General features: G+C 46.7%; 1 protein-coding gene across 1 annotated transcript in view; it reads left to right on the top strand.

Annotated features, from left to right (window-relative positions):
• The window catches only part of DNAH9 (dynein axonemal heavy chain 9), a 371,410-nt gene that overhangs the window by 32,356 nt on the left and 315,736 nt on the right, over positions 1-23,318 (top strand). Inside the window, exons 9-14 of the mRNA XM_088027042.1 lie at positions 1,547-1,697; positions 4,525-4,639; positions 9,278-9,346; positions 10,959-11,085; positions 20,891-21,146; positions 22,636-22,877. Coding sequence (XP_087883168.1) covers positions 1,547-1,697; positions 4,525-4,639; positions 9,278-9,346; positions 10,959-11,085; positions 20,891-21,146; positions 22,636-22,877 — 960 coding nt within the window. The remainder of the gene's footprint in view (positions 1-1,546; positions 1,698-4,524; positions 4,640-9,277; positions 9,347-10,958; positions 11,086-20,890; positions 21,147-22,635; positions 22,878-23,318) is intronic.

Below are 23,318 nucleotides of genomic sequence, written 5' to 3'. Positions count from 1 at the left end.
TGCAGGACTCGATCCTGGAACACCAGGATCATGACCTGAGCTGAAGGCAGTCGCCTAACCAACTGAGCCATCCAGGTGCCCTGTCTCTGTTCCTTTCTAGTCTTTGTTACTTTTGGTCTCTCTTTCCCACAGAAGAGCATGTGACTCTTGATCTCGGGGTCATGGTTTGAGCCCCATGTCGGGTGTAGAGATTACTTAAATAAATACATAAACTTTTTTTTTAAAGGGTTTATTCTGGAATGCTCTCTTTGGGTCTTATCAGTAGGGTGGCCATTAAAAGTGGAGACATCTACTATGGTCACCACCCTGAATCCATGGCTCTGTTGCACCCTGCTGTTTAACCAGTGCTGCCAGGTTGATTCAAGCTGGAGCAAACCCAGAGTAACTGGTTATAGGAGTCAGCTACTAGCAACTAGAATAAGAAGACTGTACCCTTGCCCTTTATTGCAGGGCAGGAGTAATATGGAAGAAGAACAGGGAGGTGGCTTAGGATGATGAGTAGACAAATGGCTGCATAGTGAGTATTCTGAGTGAGACTTGTCATGAGACATGACACTTTTGTAGCACATGATCGACCTTCCGTAAACTACAAAAGAACTTACTCTGTAAAGGCTTAAGGATTAGAACCAGGATTGGTCAGTGGCATTTACCAGGAGTCAGATTTTGGCTATTAAAAGGTGGAATGGACTTCCTTGAGAAGTGGATAAGTTTCTAGTCGCTGGAAATGTCCTCAGGTAGCTTCAGTGACCAGTGGGACAATCATAGAAGAGGCTCAACCCTCAGATGGGTGAGTCTGCGCTATCCTAGGATACCAGGTGACCCAGCGGGTCAGGCTTCGTTAGCCATTGAGTGTAGATGCACACAACCTTTTATAAATAGTGCGGCTCCCTAAATAATATGGGAACACTAGTAGGGTTCCTCTCCAAGCATCTGAACTCATTCCAGAAATTAGTTCCAGAATTAGTTCTTGCTCCCACCCTCAAATTTTAGCCTTCCACATTCTCCCCAATACCCAGCCCACTTAGCTTCTTCACCCTCCACCTCTGTTTTAGGTCTTTTTTTAATGGAGAACTTCACCTCTCTGACATCTTTAGTTTTCTCTTTTTTGGCCCTTTACTCAGATTCTTTCAACACATCAGGGTTTGACAGGTAATTTAGCGGACAGGACTCCTTCCCCTTTAGAAACAAAGGAGAAAGGGGTGCCTAGGTGGCTCAGTCGGTTAAGCGTCTGACTTTGGCTCAGGTCATGATCTCAGGGTCCTGGCATTGAGCCTCGCGTTGGGCTCCCTGCTTCTCCCTCTCTCTCTGCCCCTCCCCCAACTTGGGCACTCACTCTCTCTGTCAAATAAATAAAATCTTAAAAAAAGAAGTAAAGGAGAGGGGGCACACTATGAATATCCACCTATTTATAATTATTGATAGAGTCACAATAACAATTTTTGATCCTCTTCTGTTGGTGGACATATGAAAGAAAAGCCAGGACACAGGATGTGTGTAACCTTAGAAAGGGTGAATCTGTGACTTTTCTTCTCTGTGTCCTCTGCAGCTGCTGGATATAGCAGGGAAACTCCTGGAAAGACCGCTGGTAGCACAAGATGCATCTGAAAAATACTTGCTGCTCATCCAGATGTTCATCAAAGACCTGGATACAGTGAGGGCGATGTACAGTCAGCGTGTCCAGGAGGAGGCAGAACTTGGTAGGTCTGTTGCCTGCAGATTTGGATGAGGGTAGTTGTGTTACCAGGAAGGGTGCAACTTGCTCCTCTTATATCTGTGAAATGGCCACGAGAGATCCATGATATTCTCTAAGAAAAGAAAGAGCAACCTTCTTGCTCGAAATTTCAGACCATCTTGGGTAATTGCAGAATTCACTAAACTGTGCATTTCCCTGTGTCTGGGGCTGAGATTGGTGGCCGACCCAGAGCAATGAGGTCTTGCCTGCCTCTGGCTGAGACCTTAGCATATGTAGGAGCTGACCCTTGGTCAGTGTTGCCAACGCTGCTTCATCTCCGACATACCTCAGTTCCACGGTAGAGTTTTACATGCCCAAGAAAACTTCCTGATCCCTTCCAAGGCCATAGCAGCCATGCTTCTGGAGGGAGGAACCAGCAGGAGCCTGACAAAGGGTGGCACCACACCGAGGTGTGATTTCTCCATTTTTTATGGCAATTCTTAGGTGCCCTGTCTTATCTGATTGAAAGTCAAACACAAGTCCAGTTCAGCTCTACAAATATTTCTTGAGTCCTTGCTAGGTGTGGACACATTTGTGGGCACTATAGGCAGAGGCAGTCCAGGGTAAGGGATAAACGAATTAATCCTGAAAAGAACACATTAGTATGAACGATATTAACAAGAACATGGAGCAGAAGTAGTGTTCAGCTTGCGTCATAAAGAATCATTAACGGCATAAGATGGCTTGTGGCTGGGAGATCTGAGGGAGCACGTGTGGAGTAGATGGCCTTGAGCCAAGCCCTGCAAGGTGGGGGGATGGATGGCCAAGGAGAAGTGGCGAAGGCCTCTGAAGCAGAGAATGAAGGAGAGGATGTGGAAGGTGACCGGTTGGACCTGCCTATAGCAGGTGTATGGAGGGAGATCAGGTGAGCCATGGAGTTTGGGGCTAGATTTAGGAATCTGGAATTCATTATTCAGGCACCAGGAACTTCTCCAAGGTTTTTAAGCAAGAGAGTAGCAGGACCACTATGTGGATAAGCAGGTTTCCTAGCGAGGTCATTAAGAACTAATTCCAGGTAGGAGGTCATTGCCAGAAAATCTGTTGGCCTCAGCTTCGTGTGGGATCATCGTCATGCCTTCTTCTGGTTCGATACAGAATCTGAAAGCTCACATGCCTTCTGAGGCCTTATTAGTTTTCAACTGCTGCCCACCAAATTATTGTGATGTTTGTGGCTTAAAGAAAACAACACCCATCTTTTGGCTCACAGTTCTGTAGGTCAGAGCCCAGCTTGATGTGCCTTGTTCTCCACCAGGAGTGCCCCAGGGCTGACATCAAAGTGTCAGCCAGGCCAAGTTCTCATCAGGAGGATTGGGGGGGAGGGAAATCCAGTTTCCAGTTCCTTTTATTGGGAGAATCCAGTTCCTTGTGACTGTCGGCCTGAGGTCTGCAATTCCTGGGGGTCAGGGGCACTTAGTGACTGGAAGCCAGTCCCCTTCCTTGCCGTGTGGCCAGGCTATGTGGCCACCTCCATCCTCAAGCGGGTAGTGGCACCCTGACTCCTTCTCATGCTTCCAATCCCTGACTTCTCCTTCTGCTAGCAACCAGAGAAGACGCTCTCCTTTTAGAGGACTCACCTAATTAAGTCAGGCCCACCTGGGATCACTTCCCTTTTGCTCTCTAACATAACATCATCACAGGAGTGCTTTCTCATTGTAGCCCGTTTCCCAACACAGTAATGAGAAGAGGATTATGCAAGGGTGAGGGTCGTTAGTGTCATTGTAGAATTTTGCCGACCGTGGAGTTCAGGCAGAAAGTGACTGTATAGATCTGGGTTAAGTATAAGATATCAGGGAGTGGTGGAGTCTGTGGCAAAATAAAGGAAGAGACCACTATTCAGCTTCAGTTGCTAGTTAGAAGCAGTGGCTGATTCTCACCAAATCTTCCAACTGAGATTTATTTTTTATTTTTTTTAAAGATTTTATTTATTTATTTGAGAGAGAGAGAGAATGAGAGATAGAAAGCACGAGAGGGGAGAAGGTCAGAGGGAGAAGCAGACTCCCTGCTGAGCAGGAAGCCCGATGTGGGACTCGATCCCGGGACTCCAGGATCATGACCTGAGCCGAAGGCAGTCGCTTAACCAACTGAGCCACCCAGGCGCCCCCAACTGAGATTTAAAAAAAAAAAAAAAATCTAATTCTTCTTCAATCATGACAACTAATTATGAGCAAAGAAGCCCACTGCATGGACTAAAGGCTATCCAGACTCTGCTAACTCTGGTCAATCCACGTGGCCTGTCTCATAACCTTAGTGAATTCTCATAGAAACCATGGAAATTAAGCAGGGAAGATATTATTCCCATTTTATAGGTGAAAAAACCAGAGGCCCAACGGGATTAAATTGCCTGTTGAAGGCAGGGTTTTCAACCCTGAATGTACAATTGAATTCCTCTCCAGAGCTTTTGGGAAAATACAGACGACCAGGCCCCACCCAGACCGATTAAATCAGAAAGGCGAAATCCGGGTCCAAGCATCAGTAGTTTTAAAGAGCCCCCTAGGTGCAGCTGATACCGCCAGGTGGAAGGTCACTGGCATGGAGCCAGAAGGCCAGAGAGCGCCGAGCTGGGAACCCCCATCCTCTGACTGCATTTAATGTTCTCCCCAAGGTCACTCCTCTGTACCCGAGCCTACACGGCGATCTCCCAGGAGCTCCCCCATCTCAGTGTGAGCCCAGGGTGACGTTAGCACGTGAAGGCACAGGACGCAAAACGCGGGGTAACTGGGGGGAGGTGTTCCTGGGCAGAGCGGGGGCTGGGGGCCAGGGCCTCACTCATTCTGCCTGTGCTGTGTCCCCAGGGTTCTCATCGGTGCACAAGAACATGCCCACTGTGGCCGGGGGTCTCCGCTGGGCACAGGAGTTGAGGCAGCGCATCCAGGGGCCCTTTGACAACTTCAAGCGCATCTCCCATCCGTGAGTAACTGGTTCCTGAAAGGCGGGTTCGGTTTAGGCTTCAGCTCCTGCTCTGGAATTTTGAGTGTTGGAGAAACGCAACTCACTCAGCTCAGGCATGAAAATTCATCTTCATCTGCATACTCAGGAATAGACCAGCATCTCAGTCCATTTGTGCTGTTACACAGAATACCATAGACCAGGTGGTCTACAAACACCAGAAACATTTCCCAGAGCTCTGGAGGCTGGGAAGGTCCAAGGTCACGGTGCCGGCAGATGTGGTGTCTGGTGAGGGCCCACCCCGGCTCACAGATGGCTTCTTTTCTTTTTTCTTTTCTTTTTTCTTTCTTTCTTTCTTTCCTTCCTTCCTTCCTTTCCTCCTCTTCCTTCCTTTCTTTCTTTTTCTTTCTTTCTTCCTTCCTTTTTTCTCTCTTCTTTCTTTCTTTCTTTCTTTCTTTCTTTCTTTCTTTCTTTCTTTCTTTCTTTCTTTCTTTCTTTCAAGATTTTATTTATTTGACAGAGACACAGCGAGAGAGGGAACACAAGCAGGGGGAGCGGGAGAGGGAGAAGCAGGCTTCCTGCAGAGCGGGGAGCCCGATGTGGGGCTCGATCCCAGGACCCTGCGATCATGACCTGAGCCGAAGGCAGACGCTTAACGACTGAGCCACCCAGGCGCCCCAGATGGCTGCCTTCTTATTGTGTCCTCCTAGGGCAGGAGGTGTGGGGGACCTCTGTGGAGCCTCTACTTAACTTGTATACTAGTCCCTTCGTGAGAGCTCCCCCCTCTTGGCCTAACCACCTGTCAAAGGCCCCACCTCCTAATGCCATCCCATCGGGGGTTAGGATTTCAACATATGAATTTTGGGGTGAGGGGGCGCAAACATTCGGGAGTGAGATCGATACATTTGGACTAATTGGGGGCCCCTTGGTGTCAACTGAGGCTTAAAGGATGACCGGCTGTCTCTTCTTGCTCCATGAGATTGGTTTCTAGAAGTAAATGAGTCAAGCTTTTCAAGCTCTGTGGGGTTCTACCAACACATCTCTGACACCACGTCTCCCCTCTACTAAGGTTGTGGGAAAACAATGAAGCCTGAGTTTCCTGAAGCGTGGTGTGAGGACTCTGCCTATTAGCGTACGCTGGGCTGTTGTTAAATGCAGATTCCTAGGCCTCACCTCCCACGCCAGAATCCGAATCTTGAAGCAGGGTGGGGCCTATGAATCCATGTCCTTAGCAAGCTCCTTGCTGCGATTCCGAAGGTTGACCAGGTTTGGAAACTGTTGGCCTGCCGCTCAGCCGAGCCTGGAAGCCAAGCCAGGTACAGAAGCACCTCAGCTGCTAGAAGGGAGAGACAGAACTGTTTGCAGGATCGCGTTCAGGATGCTTCGAGGAAGGGCAGTCTCTCTGAACCCCTCTTTCTAAAGAACTGTGTCGAGGGTGCTCGAAGGGCAAACAAAACAGAAACAGAGGGACTGACGGGGAGACACTGGTCTCACAGGTGTTCTGGCACCAGGTAGGGCTTTAGGGATGGTCTGGCCCAGGTGGTAAGACTGAACGCTTTCGGAGGCCCGGAAGATGATGCAAGACAGCCAGGATGGGGTCCAATGGGGGTCACCCCCGCCCCATCCGTTGCCGCCCAGTGGAAAAGCAAGACTCAGTATGAGCCATCTGCTGATTCCGAGAGAAGCTGAAAATTGGGAGGTGGATGTCAAGTGGCCAACTTTAGAATTAGCAAGTATCCCCCCCCCTTTCCCCAAACTGCGCACAGATCAGATAAACAGGCCTGCAGGTCAGGTGGGCCCAGCAGGCAATCCATTTGCAACATCTGATGGGGCCTGAGCTAGCGGAGCTCTGTTTTGCAGAGGAAGAAACTGAGGGGAAACAGACAGGCCTACCTTCCCAGGGCGAGCCCAGAAAGAACTGGAACAGTCTGGGGCTCAGGAGTCCCCAGCCACAGGAACCCTGGCCCTGAGTGCTGCTGAGCCCTCATCTTCTCAGACCTGCCGGTGGATGTGGGCTGGCCCAGGGGAGGGGCTGCCGCTGTTCCCCGAGAGAGAGGCAGCTGCACTTTATCAGCCGCCAACATCAGCGGCCGATGGCGATGGAAGGGTGGTTAAGAGTGCCCGGGCTTGGAGCAGGGATCTGAATGGCACCCCAAAGTGTCTTTTACAGTTCCCCTGAGAAGTCGCATTTGTTTAAAAATGAATTCACAATCGTACTGTATCCTATCACATACACCTGACCCTTGAACAACACGTTTTGAACTGTGCGTGGATTCACTTACACCCAGATTTTTTTTTCTTTTCTTTCTTTCTTTTCTTTTCTTTTTTTTTTTTTGCTACAAAGTTTTATTTTTTCCATTTGGTCCAGGGCTTGGGCAAGGGCTCCAGGGTGGTTAAAACCTGCCTAGCGGATGCAGGGAAAGATAGATTCAGGCAGAAGCCCTGACACTAGGGGACTATGCGAAAAGGACCCCTCAAGGACACCAGGCTCCGGAAGCTCCTCGGAGTGCTTGAGAGTGAGCCCTTCCAAGGGGAAGAGCCACCTGCCCAGCCCAGCGTGGGTGCAGCCAGCCTGCGGAGGTGCGGCAGGTGCTCATGGTCTTCTTGAGAAGTTTCACCTGCTCATCTAGGAAGTGGTTCTCCGGGATTCACGGAGGTGGGGGTCTGCGCAGGCAGAACCCAGGGCCGGCGGACCCGGAAGGACCTGGTTCAAGTTCTTGTCCAGTTCCTCGGCAGCTTCCATGGCATCGTAGGTTTTACCCTTCACATCTTAGGCCACATCATTGAAGTAGAAGCCTGGAGGGAGGGAGGTGTAGGTGGTCTGCAGGTGTAGGCTGACCAGGCGGCAAACGGTGGCCTCCACGTGGGTGGAGTAAATCTGATGAACCTGGGAGCTCGTGGTTGGTCAGCAAGAAGGAGCCAAGCTCAGGGGATGGCTGAGAAGATGGTTCCAAAGCTTGAGATTGGGAAACAGGTCGGAGGGGGGTGGGAGGCTGGAAGAAGGGGTGGTGCCAGGTCTGTCCCCGGCACACACCGCTGAAGCAGGAGACAGATCCGGGGGCTGCTGGGCGCGCTGCCTAGACAGAGTTTCTACGGTGCTGTAAATGTATTTTCTCTTCCTTATGATTTTCTTAACGTTTTCCTCTGCCTAGTCTCCTTTATTGTAAGCATACAGTATATAATGCATGTAATGTGGGAAATATGTGTTCGTTGGCTATTTATGTTATTGGGAAGGCTTCCGGTCAACAGTTGCTATTAGTAGTCAGGTTTTTAGGGAATCATAAGTTATGTGCAGATCTTTGCATGGAGGTTGGCGTCCCTAACCCCCGTGCTGTTCAAGGGTCAACCGTATATACAAATGGGTTCCTAAGAATGTTTTCCATTCCTCACCATGAAGGGAAGTAGAACCTACGGGGAGTGTACATTGACTCCTGTGATTTATCAAACTTCCAGGCGCCTGGCACGGGCCCTGGTGTGGGAAACCGTTGTCCCCTCTGGTTGCCTTCTCCTCCAGAAACAAAACTGAGATCTGGGGTTTGGGAGCTTGCAGAAATCCCACAGCTCATGAGGGTAGGGCTGCGGGGGGAGCCGGCCCACCTGGTCCGAAGCCCTTTCCACGTCCCCTTGCTGCCTGGACAGACACATCTGCTCATTCACCAGGAAAGGGGACTAAGCGACTGGAAGAAAAAAAAAGCCCTCCAGGAAATCCAGTGCTTTCTGTGCAGGCATGAGGGCTTACACTGAAAGCTCAGGAGATCTGGTGAAGAAACCTTGTATCAGTTTAAAGACCAAATAGATTTTTAAAAATCTTCGCAATAAGCAGCTTCATTTTGCCAGCAGAACAAACAAAAACAGACCCTCTGACACTGTTCATGTGAAGGTCCTGAAAAGTGCAGATACTTCACCAATTTCCCCAGAGGCTGGTCTCTTCATTTTGTGTTGCAAAGGAGCATCAAAAGCAGGTAACGGTGCGGGTAACAGTGCCTGCAGCCAGACTCCGCTTCCGTTCCTCTGGGGCTCCCAGCATCCTCGTGGAAGCCTCTGTGTGTGTGTGTGTCCGTGCATGCATGCACGAATGTGCATCGGTGTGCTCACATTTGGGGGCCTAAGAGGTGGGAGGGGAACCTCGTTTAGACACGTCCATGAGTAATGAGTAGAAGGGTTTGTCATCCCATGTTCTGGAAGGATTTCAGAGAAATGTATGTGGGTGTGTTATTATATATGTATATACACATATATAAAACATTGTTTAATGTTACATAGTTCTGTTACAATGTTATAACGCATAATATTATATAGTTTTTTTTCCTTAAATACAGCAAACACCTAGAATTTTCCTCTCGTGTCTCAATTTCCCTTTCATTGAGATTTTGGAAGGACTTCACTTACCCATGCGTGAGTGGCTGGGCTAGGGGTGGGTGGTGGCCGTGTTCCACCACCCCTGTCACCTGGGGGGCTGCCTGAATTTCAGGAAGTGCAGGTGCCCTCTGGTGGCCGGTGGGTGATGTTCCCAAGGAAGGCGGCGGGCTCATTGAGGGGCTTTTGGAAACCGGCCCAAGAAGCTATTCAATCTGTTCTTTATAGGCTCCAGTTGGTTACTTAGATCATTCTTTTGACGTCTTCTGAATGCATGCCATTTCTTCTCTTTTGTGGGGATAGTTGCATGGACTCTGCCGAAGGAAAGCGAATGACCCAGAAATATGAAGATACGCTCTCACTGCTGGAAAAGTAAGCAACTTCCGGGATTGCATTGTTCTGCAAATGGCATAGCCCGCCCCCCCCGCCCCCCCCCCCCCCCCCCGTGAGGCCTTTTGTGGTTCTGGGTTTGTGCAGATTTCCCCCCGGGCGAGGGGCGGGGGTGCTGTGTCTTATGATGGAACCAGGATGTCTGTGAGTAGGGCGCTTCTGGGTCACCGACACAGGGTCTCTGGGGAGGGCAGCTCTGTGCTCGGAACAGACACTTTCCAGGGTAGTTTTGTTGGGAGCGTGAACTCGGCAGAGCTAGAGGAAGTAGGGCGCTCCTCGTGGCACCTTGAGATCGGTGTCACGGAAAATCACAGCAGCTGCTCGCTAAGCAGAATGCAACCGTCTGTGCTGCAGAAAGAGAAAATGAGTTTTAGAAACAGTTCCTGGGTCCTTTCAGAGAAAACATGAGAACGACAATTAACGTGGACTCTTAGTTGTCCCTGCGCTGAAGCCGCGGTAAGTCTTTTGCGGGCACAGTTTCAGTCGCCCACGCTGCCGCGCGGTTAGCAGATCCCCAGTCCGATGATGTCGGCACATCCCCTGGCTGGGGGGCCCTTCAGTGTCTCCCCCCGCCCCCCGACTCTTGTCTGTGTCGCGTGAAGCGCCGTCCCTGTGGCCTTCACCCCCCTCTCCAGCCTTGGCCCTTGCCCCCTCCGGCCTCAGGCGTTCCCAGATCCCGGCCCACCCTTTCTCACCTCTGCTGAGAGCGTGCATTTCCCTCTCACTGTCCTACCTCTGCTCATCCTCTGAGACTCGGTCAAGCCTCCCCACGGCCCCTCATCCATGAAGCCTTCCCGGGATTCTCCTCATCGCACACTCAGCCCTGCCATTAGATGCCGACCGCCCTGTCCATCTCTCCAGGATTGTGCTTCTGTATTTTCTGTTTACCCATGCTCCACAGCATTAGCTGCCTTGACCATGGGGTGTTGATTCATCACGTTGTCCCTCAATCCCAGCACGTGGGAGGGGCTCAGCGTGTAACAACCTAGCGATGGACGTCTTGGGCTGCATGAAGATTAGTGTGAGAGCAAATCTTTGCCAATAACTTCTTCCAATGTTTACTGAGACTAATCACAATTCCCCTTATGCCCTGCAAAGATTGCACGGAGCCTTTCTTTCTACTCTCCTCTGATTTAAGCTGGGCCACATTTCGAAATGAGGTGTTACCTGCAGGAGCTTACATGCCTGGCGGAGCCACTGACTCTAAGTTAAGAATGGATTCAGAGAGGGGTGCCTGGGTGGCTCAGTCGGTGAAGCGTCTGCCTTCGGCTCCAGTCATGATCTCAGGGACCTGGGATCGAGTCCTGCGTTGGGCTTCCTGCTCAGTGGGGAGTCTGCTTCTCCCTCTCCCTCTGCCCTTCCCCCCCCTTGTGCTCGCTCTCTCTCGCTCACTCTCTCAAGTAAATAGAAATCTTTAAAAAAAATGAATTCAGGTATTTTACCAATAGTATCTTCAGTTCATGATATACATGTGCACATAAAGATACGTAGATATCTGGGTTATATATACGTTAAGATATTTCTGTCTTCAGTTGGGCATTGCCAGATACCGGGAGGGTGAGTAAGAGGTGACTGTTGTCTCTGGTTCTGGCAGGTACGAGACAAGACTTTATGAGGACTGGTGTCAGACAGTGTCAGAAAAGTCACAGTACAATCTTTCCCGGCCACTCCTGAAACGGGACTCAGAGACGAAGCAGATTGCCGTCAACTTTAACCCCCAGGTAAGTCAGGCAGCAGGAACTTCCTTTTGGGTTCCTGAAGGGACTCCTTTAACTCTACTGATTTCCAAGGCGAAAAGGCTTTTTATAAGAATATGCAGAAGCTGCTGAGAAGAATTTCCACCCTGGATCTCCTATTGGGGATGAATCCTGTGGTGCGGTGTTTTCTCAAGCTGTCCAATGTCCACCTTTTGCTCCACAGTTGGCCAATAGATTTGTGTTGATTTTGCACAACAGAAGATATTGCAAAATAATTTTTTAAACTTTCCTATGTGTGTAATAAGAGCTTTATGATGAACTTGACTTCAGACACAAAGTTAGAATGGCAGTTACACTCAAGATGAACTCATCTGAAAGTTTATCATATTCTAGATAGACACTATCTAGAATTCCAGAAGGTATATTTATTTAAACAGGTAATAGATATTGCTCCCCATCTTTGGACAGATGGGGTAACAGCATTACCACGTAGTACCAAACAGTTGACTCCATCTACCTTGAATGCATGCTACACATGAAGGCCGTTGACTAGACACGGGAGGGCCAATCCAGTATAAGACCCCATTCCTGCCCTCAAGGAACCCACCAGCTAGTTGGGAGCTAGAACCTCAACATGCAAAGTTGTATCTTTATTAGATCATATATGATACGTCACAGAGGAGTAGCTTTGGAAAGAAGACTGTAGATGACTGCTACTCAACTGAGGCAGTTTTGTCCCCCTGGAGATACTTTGGGTTGTCAAATATGGACTGGATGCCAATGGCGTAGGGTGGTGAGTAGATTCTGAGAATGTTGCTAAGCTTCCTAACAATGCACAGGACAGCACCCCACAACCAAGAGTTTTTGTCTGAAAATGTCAGTAGTACTGAGGTTGAGAGAGCCTGCTCTATCTGGTCAGAAGAGCAGAAGACCCTTATGCAGCATGGAAAACACAGGCTGGAGAACATGAAAACCAAAAGCTAGTCCATATCCGGAAGTATAGCAGGAAAAAAATTTTCAAAAGTGTAGGCTGCCCGAGCTAAAAGCAATTGCCTACTTCTGTCTCAATGGCATGATCTCCAGGAATGCAGCATGTAGAGAGAGCCGGAAACAGAGCTGATAGCATGTGAGTGTCTTTTGAGAAAATTACAGTTTAAGTAGAACATCAATTCCGACTGGAATAAAAGTCAGCAAAGGGAGTTGGAGGGTCCACTTCTTCACTTGGGTATGACATGAGCCTGTCATTTAACTCATTTAACTCCTTGGCATAATTTTATCAGCATTCACTGTGAGCAATGTTGAATGTTAAATGCCCAAAGTGAGGAGTTTCTGGATTTCCAACTAGGCCACAGTCTAGATGTTATAATTGTAGGAATGCAGCCCTCAGGATGAGACCATATTGAGAATGGACCACTCCTCCTCCGTATACTCCAGAGCAAGGACTCTCTCTGCCCCAATGCACAGCAGGTAGTAGGTGCTTTATAGGTGTTCATAGGTGAGAGGAGGAGAGGAAATTAATACCTGAATTATAAAGTGAGTCAAGGGGAGACAACCAAATGCACAAGTGAAAGAAGAGCTGCAAACATCACTTAGCTCCAGCTTCGAGCCATGTGACAATGGCTGTGCTAGTAAGAATGAATAGAAACATATTCTAGAGGGACATGATCAGATTTGCCCCTTTGGGGCCAGGATAGCAATTATATGGGAAAAATATATATATATTTGTAAATTACTTCTTTAAACTATTTTAAATTCCCTATCGGCATTTAAGTTATTTTCTAGTTTTATCAATCTGTATTTCATTGATCATAGGATGCACTTTTTTTTTTTTTTTACATCTTGGCGTCTCTGAAAATGGCACGTGTTGGTTGAAAAAAGGAAAAAGAAAAATTCATTAAAAAAAAGTTAAAAAATTAAAGTAAAAAAATTAACTTTGAAAGACTAATGAATCATGGTAAAAAAGCCATGAATTCTATGTGCCGTATTCCCCTAGCTCTGGAGTTTTGCCATTCTCCTTGATCGGTAAACTTGGTCTTGGCTTGCTGGCTGTTCTTGCTGATCTTCTGAGGGAGGGGCCTGTTGCCATGGTTCCCAAATGTCTTTGCCGGAGGCAGAATTGCCCCACCCTTGTCGGTCCGGGCTAAGCAAGCTGCTCCGGTTTGCTCTAGGGAGCTTTTGTTCCCTGCAAGGTCTCGGTACAGCTTTGGGGGACTACGGTGAAAACGGTGGCCTCCCAATCTCCACCCGGAGGAGCTGAGAACTCGGGGCCCCGCTCCTCAGTGCGCCCCCAGAGAAAAGCAGTCACTCCCGTGTCCCCGGTCTCCGGCCGCACTCCGTGCTCACCCGGCCTGTGACCGAGCGTTTCTATCTCTGGCACCCGACCCCGTGTGGAGTCTCCAAACCCAGCAGATCCCTGCGGTGTGCTCCCACGCCGCTCCTCCCGGGGGAGGAAGGGGAGTCTCCCCGGGTCTGCCGCTTGTTGGGTCCCTGCTGGAGGAGCAGTGGCCCGACTGGGCCGCGGATCACAGTTTATGGCCACCCCGAGCTGAGAGCCCGCGCCTCGGCTCCCTCTCTGCAGCCGGCTTCCCCGCTCCGATCCCTGGGAGCTCTGCCGCACTCAGGCTCCCCCGGTCTTCCTGTGACCCCGAGGGTCCTGAGACCACACTGTCCCGCGAGGGTTCCACCCCCCGCTTAGCCACTGGAGCGACGTCCCTCCGCGGAGCTGACTTCTCAAAGTTCCGATTTTGTGCCCCGCGGCTCTAGCACTTGCCACAAGTGGCCGACGGAGGCGCCCTCCCCCGCCGTCTATCCTCCCGAATATCGCCTCGGATTCACTTCTCCGCACATCCTACCTTCCAGTAAGTGGTCGCTTCTCTGTTCAGAGAGTTGTTGCTACTCTCCTCTTTGATCTCCTGTTGCGTTCGTAGGTGTTCAGAATGGTTTGATCCCTATTCAGCTGAATTCCTGAGACCAGACGAAATCCAGGTCTCCTCCTCTGCCATCTTGCCTTTGGATTTTAATATACTAGGAAATGGAAGTCACCCAGGCCTCTCTGAACTTCTGTGGGTGCTAAGTTTAGTGGAACCGCCCAAGTGACAGGCGAAGCAGATGTGATCCAATGGAAAAAGAGGCCTTTGGCTGGGCTTTTAGGCATCCTGGTCTTCACCCTTTTTTTTTTTTTAAGATTTTATTTATTTATTTATTTGAGAGAGAGTGTCAGGGAGGAGCAGGGGGAGAAGAATAAGCAGACTCTGCCCTGAGCACGGAGTCCAACATGGGGCTCCATCCCATAACCTTGAGATCATGACCTGAGCTGAAATCAAGAGTCAGTCCTAGAGAGCCCTACCCTCATGAGCTGTGGGATCATATTCTATTTTTTTTGTTTTGTTCTGTTTTTGTTTGTTTTTATCTCTTTTTTTTTCCTCTTTCTTTTTCCTTTCTTTCCCTTTCTTTTCCCCTGGTTTCAGGTCTTTTCTGATTTGTTTAGAGTATATTTCTGGGGACGTTGTTAACCTGTTAGCATTTTGTTCTCTCATTCATCTATTCTCCTCTGGACAAAATGACAAGATGAAAAAAAATCACCTCAACAAAAAGAACAAGAGGTAGTACTGTCTGCCAGGGACCTACTCAATACGGACATTAGTACGATGTCGGACCTAGAGTTCAGAATCATGATTTTAAAGATACTAGCTGGGCTTGAAAAACATGGAAGTTATTAGAGAAATCCTTTCTGGAGAAATAAAAGAACTAAAATCTAACCAAGTCGAAATCAAAAAGGCTATTAATGAGGTGCAATAAAAAATGAGAGCAGTAACTGCTGGGATAAATGAGGCAGAAGAGAGAATCAGTGATATAGAAGACCAAATGATGGAAAATAAAGAAGCTGAGAAAAAGAGAGATAAACAACTACTGGATCATGAGGGCAGATTTTGACAGATAAGTGATACCATAAGACGAAACAACATTAGAATAATTGGGATCCCAGAAGAAGAAGAGAGAGAGGGGCAGAAGGAATATTGGAGCAAATTATAGCAGAGAACTTCCCTAATGTGGGGAAGGAAACAGGCATCAAAACCCAGGAGGCACAGAGAGCCCCTGTCAAAATCAATAAAAATAGGTCAACACCCCAACATCTAATAGTAAAACGAGTCTAAGAGACAGAAAATCTTGAAAGCAGCTCAGGAGAAGAGATACGTAACCTACAATGGTAGAAACATTAGATTGGCAACAGACCTATCCACAGGGACCTGGCAGGCCAGAAAGGACTGGCATGATATATTCAGAGCACTAAACGAGAAAAATATGCAAGCTAGGCTGTCATTGAAAATAGAAGGAGAGGGGCTCCTAGGTGGCTCAGTCGTTAAGCGTCTGCCTTCGGCTCAGGTCATGATCCCAGGTTCCTGGGATTGAGCCCCGCATTGGGCTCCCTGCTCAGTGGGGAGCCTGCTTCTCCCACTCCCACTCCCCTGCTTGTGTTCCCACTCTCGCTGTGTCTCTCCCTGAAAAATAAATAAATAAAATCTTTAAAAAAATAATGTGAAAACAGAAGGAGAGATAAAAAGCTTCCAGGACAAACAAAAACTAAAGGAATTTGCAAACACGAAACCAGCCCTCCAAGAAATGTTGAAAGGGGTCCTCTAAGCAAAGACAGAGCTTAAAAGCAGCATACACCAGAAAGGAACACAGACAACATACAGTAACAGTCACTTTACAGGCAATACATTGGCACTAAATTCATACCTTTCAGTAGTTGCCGTGAATGTAAATGGGATAAATGCCCCAATCAGAAGACACAGGCTATCAGATTGGACTAAAAAACAAGACCCATCGATACGCTGTCTGCAAGAGACTCATTTAGACCCGAAGACACCCCCACATTGAAAGTGAAGGGGTGGAAAACCATTTACCATGCTAATGGACACCAAAAGAAACCTGGTGTGTCAATCCTTATATCAGATGAATTAGATTTTAATCCAAAGACTGTAATAGATGAAGAAGGACACTATATCCTACTTAAAGGGTCTATCCAACAAGAAGATCTAACAATTGTAAATATCTATGCCCCGAACATGGGAGCAGCCAATTATATAAGGCAATTAATAACAAAAGCAAAGAAACACATTGACAACAATACAATAATAGTGGGGGACTTTAACACCCCCCTCACTGAAATGGACAGATCATCTAAGCAAAAGATCAACAAGGAAATAAACACTTTAAATGACACACTGGACCAAATGGACTTCACAGACATATTCAGAACATTCCATCCCAAAGCAACGGAATACACATTCTTCTCTAGCGCCCATGGAACGGTCTCCAGAATAGATCACATCCTAGGTCACAAATCAGGTCTCAACCGGTACCAAAAGATTGGGATTATTCCCTGCATATTTTCAAACCACAATGCTTTGAACCTAGAACTCAATCACAAGAGGAGAGTCAGAAAGAACTCAAATACATGGAGGCTAAAGAGCATCCTACTAAAGAATGAATGGGTCAACCAGGAAATTAAAGAAGAATTAAAAAAATTCATGGAAACCAATGAAAATGAAAACACAACTGTTCAAAATCTTTGGGATACAGTAAAGGCAGTCCTGAGAGGAAAGTACATAGCAACACAAGCCTTTCTCAAGAAACAAGAAAGGTCTCAAATATACAACCTAACCGTACACCTAAAGGAGCTAAAGAAAAAACAGCAAATAAAGCCTAAACCCAGCAGGAGAAGAGAAATAATAAAGGTCAGAGCAGAAATTAATGAAATAGAAACCAAAAGAACAGTAGAACAGATCAACGAAACTAGGAGCTGGTTCTTTGAAAGAATTAACAAGATTGATCAACCCCTGGCCAGACTTATCAAAAAGGAAAGAGAAATGACCCAAATCAACGAAATCATGAATGGAGGAGGAGAGATCACAACCAACACCAAAGAAATACAAACAATTATAAGAACATATTATGAGCAACTCAATGCCAGCAAATTAGATAACCTGGAAGAAATGGATGCATTCCTAGAGATGTATCAGAACCAAAATTGAACCAGGAAGAAATAGAAAACCTGAACAGTCCTATAACCACTAAGGAAATTGAAGCAGTCCATCTAAAATCTCCCAACAAACAAAAGCCTAGGGACAGATGGCTTCCCAGGGGAATTCTACCAAACATTTAAAGAAGAATTAATACCTATTCTCCTGAAACTGCTCCAAAAAAGAGAAATGGAAGGAAAACTTCCAAACTCATTTTTGAGGCCACCATTACCTTGATCCCCAAACCAGACAAAGACCCCATCAAAAAGGAGAATTACAGACCAATATCCTTGATGAACATGGATGCAAAAATTCTCACCAAAATACTAGCCAATAGGATCCAACAGTACATTAAAAGGATTCTTCACCACGACCAACTGGGATTTATCCGTGGGCTGCAAGGTTAGTTCAACATCCGCAAATCAATCAACGTGATACAATACATTAACAAAAGAAAGAACAAGAGTCATATGATCCTCTCAACAGATGCAGAAAAAGCATTTGACAAAGTACAGCATCCTTTCTTGATCAAAACTCTTCAGAGTATAGGGATAGAGGGTACATACCTCAATATCATAAAAGCCATCTATGTAAAACCTGCAGTGAATATCATTCTCAGTGGGGAAAAACTGAGAGCTTTCCCTCTATGGTCAGGAATGCGGCAGGAATGTCCACTCTCACCACTGCTATTCAACATAGTATTAGAAGTCCTAGCCACAGCAATCAGACAACAAAAAGAAATCAAAGGCATCCAAATTGGCAAGGAAGAAGTCAAACTCTCACTGTTTGCAGATGATAGGATACTGTATGTGGAAAACCCAAAAGACTCCACCCCAAAACTGCTAGAACTCATACAGGAATTCAGTCAAGTGGCAGGATATAAAATCATTGCATAGAAATCAGTGGCATTCCTATACACCAACAACAAGACAGAAGAGAGACAAATCAAGGAGTCGATCCCATTTACAGTTGCACCCAAAACCATAAGATACCTAGGAATAAATCTAACCAAAGAGGCAAAGGATCTGTACTCAGAAAACTACAAAATACTCATGAAAGAAATTGAGGAAGACACAAAGAAATGGAAAAACGTTCCATGCTCATGGATTGGAAGAACAAATATTGTGAAGATGTCAATGCTACCTAGAGCAATCTAAACTTTCGGTGCAATCCCCATCAAAATACCATCTACTTTTTTCAAAGAAATGGAACAAATAATCCTAAAATTTGTGTGGAACCAGAAGAGACCCCAAATAGCCAGAGGAATGTTGAAAAAGAAAATCAAAGCTGGCGGCATCACAGTTCGGTACTTCCAGCTCTATTACAAAGCTGTCATCATCAAGACAGTATGGTACTGGCACAAAAACAGACAGATCGATCAGTGGAACAGAATCGAGAGACCAGAAATGGACCCTCAACTCTATGGTCAAGTGATCTTTGACAAAGCAGGAAAGAATGTCCAATGGAAAAAAAGACAGTCTCTTCAACAAATGGTGTTGGGAAAATTGGACAGCCACAGGCAGAAGAACGAAACTGGACCATTTCCTTACACCACACACAAAAATAGACTCCAAATGGTTGAAAGACCTAAACGTGAGACAGGAGTCCATCAGCATCCTAAAGGAGAACACAGGCATCAACCTCTTCGACCTCAGCCTCAGCAACTTCTTCCTAGAAACATCGCCAAAGGCAAGGGAAGCCAGGGCGAAAATGAACTATTGGGATTTCATCAAGATAAAAAGCTTTTGCACAGCAAAAGAAACAGTCCACAAAACCAAAAGACAGCCGGCAGAATGGGAGAAGATATTTGCAAATGACATATCAGATAAAGGGCTGCTATCCAAAATCTATAAAGAACTTACCAAACTCAACACCCAAAGAACAAATAATCCAATCAAGAAATGGGCAGAAGACATGAAGAGACATTTTTCCAAAGAAGACATCCAAATGGCCAACAGACACATGAAAAAGTGCTCCACATCGCTCGGCATCAGGGAAATCCAAATCAAAACCTCAGTGAGATACCACCTCACACCCGTCATAATGGCTAAAATTCACAAGTCAGGAAATGACAGATGTTGGTGGGGATGTGGAGAAAGGGGAACCCTCCTACACTGTTGGTGGGAATGCAAGCTGGTGCAGCCACTCTGGAAAACAGTATGGAGGTTCCTCAAACATTTGAAAATAGAGAGCTACCCTACGATCCAGCAATTGCACTACTGGGTATTTACCCCAAAGATAAAAATGTAGGGATCTGAAGGGGTACGTGCACCCCAATGTTTATAGCAGCAATGTCCACAATAGCCAAACTGTGGAAAGAGCCAAGATGTCCATCGACAGATGAATGGATAAAGACGAGGTGGTATATATACACAATGGAATATTATGCAGCCATCAAAAGAATGAGATCTTGCCATTTGCAACGACGTGGATGGAACTGGAGGGTGTTATGCTGAGTGAAATAAGTCAATCAGAGCAAGACATGTATCATATGACCTCACTGATATGAGGAATTCTTAATCTCAGGAAACAAACTGAGGGTTGCTGGAGTGGTGGGGGGTGGGAGGGATGGGGTGGCTGGGTGACAGACATTGGGGAGGGTATGTGCTATGGTGAGCGCTGTGAATTGTGCAAGACTGTTGAATCACAGATCAGTACCTCTGAAACAAATAATGCAACATATGTTAAGAAAAAAAAGAAGATAGCAGGAGGGGAAGAATGAAGGGGGGCAAATCGCAGGGGGAGAGGAACCATGAGAGACAATGGACTCTGAAAAACAAACTGAGGGGTCTAGAGGGGAGGGGATGTGGGGATGGGTTAGCCCGGTGATGGGTATTAAAGAGGGCACGTTCTGCGTGGAGCACTGGGTGTTATGTACAAACAATGAATCATGGAACACTGATCAAAAACTAAGGATGTCATGTATGGTGATTAACATAACAATAAAAAATTTAAAGAAGAATACCAAAGACCGCACGCATTCCTGCATTTGAAGAGCTCGTGAACCAGTGGGGATGGAGAGCAGGGAATACAAAAATGATGCTGCAGGATATCATACAGACTGTGACAGAGTTCTGCACAAGTCTAACAATCGCACAGAAACAGAAGGAAAACCATCATGAGAGTTGTGGAGGACTGTTCACAAATCCACGGCGTCAGCTTCTCTACCATACGACAACAGGGAGCACGTCTGCCACCTACAGAATTTAAAAGATGAATAGCTTAAATAAATAAATAAATAAATAAAAACTAAAACCCAAAGACATGCCAACACAGGCTTCCAGAAATGAAGGGCTATTTCAAATGATTTATATCTAGCAACTAAAGTTGTGCAATGGGCATCTCCTCTCAATTCTGTCCGTGTCTGTGACTGTGTGTGTGACCTGATTGGAGAGAATACCGGAAGTCTGAATTTGAGGCTTCTCAGGCATGTGGCTAGTGTAGACCTGGTGATTCCCCTCCCTTGCACCATTGCCCCTCCATGGGAATTAACTGGCTCAGTCAGCCACATACCCAAAAGCATCAAGGCAGACCTCTCCTGTCACTCATGCCACCTTTCTTGAGTTTTTCTTTTGTTGCTCTTTGGGACTTACAGACGTGGTAAGACTTTCTGCCTCTGAGTCCTCTTCCTTCTGCCTAAAACTCAATTTCCTTTCTCTAGGTTTAAGGAACAGGTAGGAGCAATAGTTGAGAAGGGACCCAGAAGGTCTTTGGGGCGCTGAGGTTTTCCAGGCCTTGACTGATAACTGCTGCTTTTCCCTGCCACGGAGCTACAGCCACTTAATGCCGATTCTCTTCTCCAGCTGCTTTCGGTGCTGAAGGAAATGAGTTATCTTGAGCCCAGGCAGATGCAGCGCATTCCTGAGACAGCGGCAGCCATGTTCTCCTCCAGGGAATTCTATCGGCAGCTCGTGGCTAAGTTGGAGCTGATGGCAAATTGGTACAACAAGGTGGTGAAGACTCTTGCAGAGGTGGAATTTCCATTAGTGGAGGAAGAGCTGAGGGATATCGATCTCTGCCTGAGAGCTGCAGAGGGGACTCTGAACTGGAAAACAGAAGGTAATGGGGCACTGCCTGGAATCTGGTGGGGAGGTTGGGGTCAAGCTCCTGATAAAGTTGGTAGAACCATGCATGATCCCCACAGTAATCTGGTTTGTGTTTGAAACACAAGCCTGCCCTCTCAGAACCTATCCAAGGCAGAGAAGGCAAGACGGGCCAGTCTTGTCTTCCTTCTCTTTGGGTATGATTAGTAGATTTAGAAAATCTTGCCACCATGTCCTGGGGGAGGCTCAGAGGTTGCATGACACCTCGCATAGTCTCCAGCATGTATTGGGCACGTTAGCGTTTACTGCATTATCACTGTTACTTAATTTTCTTCACTAGACTATAGACACCTTTCTTTTTTTTTTTAAAGATGCATTCATTTGAGAGAGAGCGCACAAGTGGGAGGAGGGGTAGAGGGAGATAGAGAGGGAGAGGAAGAGAATCTCAAGCAGACTCCCTGCTGAGCTTGGAGCCCAGTGTGAGGCTCTATCCCAGGACCCATGAGGTCATGACCTGAGCCAAGATCAAGAGTCGGATGCTTAACCGACTGAGCCACCAGATGCTCCTAGACTGTAGACATCCTAAATGAGGGTACTGTGCGTTTAATTCTCACGTATCCTCCAATTCAGTACTAATTTCGTGGGTGGATTAACATTTGCAGGGTACTCTGTGAGGGATGGGGGGGTAATATGGGATATAAGGTGTATGGGACGTGGTTCCTGCCCTCAAAGAGCTCACATTTAGTTGCGACAACGGACATATGCACAACTATAAATCATGCAAAACAGGCTACGATAAAAAGCCATCACAGAGATAAAAATAAAGCATGATGAATCACAGGAGAGGGAGATTAATTCTCCTTAGAGTCCTCAAAAGAGGTCAAGTTTCAAAAGAAAGTTACAGTCAACTCGGCAGTCTTGGAACACCATATTAAGCGAGTTTGAACTTTATTTTATACGCAAGAGGGAACAATATTTTCAACATTTCATAAAGCAAAAGTGCTTAAAAAAAATAAGGTCCATTAACCCAAACGAAATCCTCATGGTGCACTGGGGTATGTCCCAGCCACTGTGCCAACTTTTGTGTGCTTGGTTGGTAAGCATTACTTCTTTGTTTCTTTCCCTCCATAATCAGGGTTGTGGTAAGCTTTGGCTGTTCAACACAACTAAGAAGAAAAAGGCTCCCATGATAACAAAGTAACCTGTGCAAAAAAGCCTTTTAAAACAAATATTAGGGATGCCTGGGTGGCTCAGTCGGTTAAGCGTCTGCCTTCAGCTCAGGTCATGATCCCAAGGTCCTGGGATCGAGTCCCGCATCAGGCTCCCCACTCTGTAGGGAGTCTGCTTCTCCCTCTCCCTCTGCCCTCACTCATTCTCTCTCGCTCTCTCTCAAATGAATACATAAAGTCTTTAAAAAAAAAAAACCCTACAAATATTAAATCCCTTCCTTTTATAGCAACTAGGCCTTAGCTATTTTGATTAATTATGTTTCTTTGGGGGTACAGGCATTTGGGATTATGTCATTCAAATCACCAACAGCATTCATGATCTCGAACAAAGAATTCAGAAAGCTAAAGACAATGTGGAAGAGATTCAAAACATCATGAAAACATGGGTGTCTCCAATATTTAAGAGAAAAGATGGAAAAAAGGAATGCGTTCTTTCCATGGATGATCAGCATGACCGGATGGAAAAATATTACCATCTCATCAGAGAATCTGGACTTAAGATTCATGCCCTCGTTCAGGTAATAACCAGCCTCTCAGAAACACATACCTCTAGCCGAGGGAGAGCATCGGCAAGCATGTTTGGGTGCAAGAAATGATTTGAAAATGAGAACAGTCAACAGATGCTGTGTCTTCTGCATTCAGGGATGGAAGTTTATAATGATAACAAGAGAACTAAAGCTAACAGGCAGAGAGGAAAGACACATTCTGGTATCAGTGTGTCAAAATTAATACTTTCTTAATGGTAGTAAAGACATTGGCATGACTTAAGTCCCATGCCAAACCCCAGGGAGATAGAAGGACGTGCCTGGTACAGAACCCTAAATTAGCTTCTGTACTAACCAGCCCCAACTTGCCTGCACAGCCTGACGCGGACCCCTAGCAGCATCTCCAACACCTAGCTCTATAAGCCCGAGGATATGAAAGATGACCATGGTCTCCCTTACCTGTCTTTGGTAAAG

The sequence above is a fragment of the Eumetopias jubatus genome, unplaced genomic scaffold (assembly GCF_037043125.1).
Source record: "Eumetopias jubatus isolate StellerSeaLion01/CBP00866 unplaced genomic scaffold, mEumJub1_p1.0 scaffold_10, whole genome shotgun sequence".
NCBI classification, from domain to species: domain Eukaryota; kingdom Metazoa; phylum Chordata; class Mammalia; order Carnivora; family Otariidae; genus Eumetopias; species Eumetopias jubatus.
The sequence above is the reverse complement of the archived record's forward strand: the minus strand, read 5'-3'. Positions and strand labels throughout refer to the sequence as shown.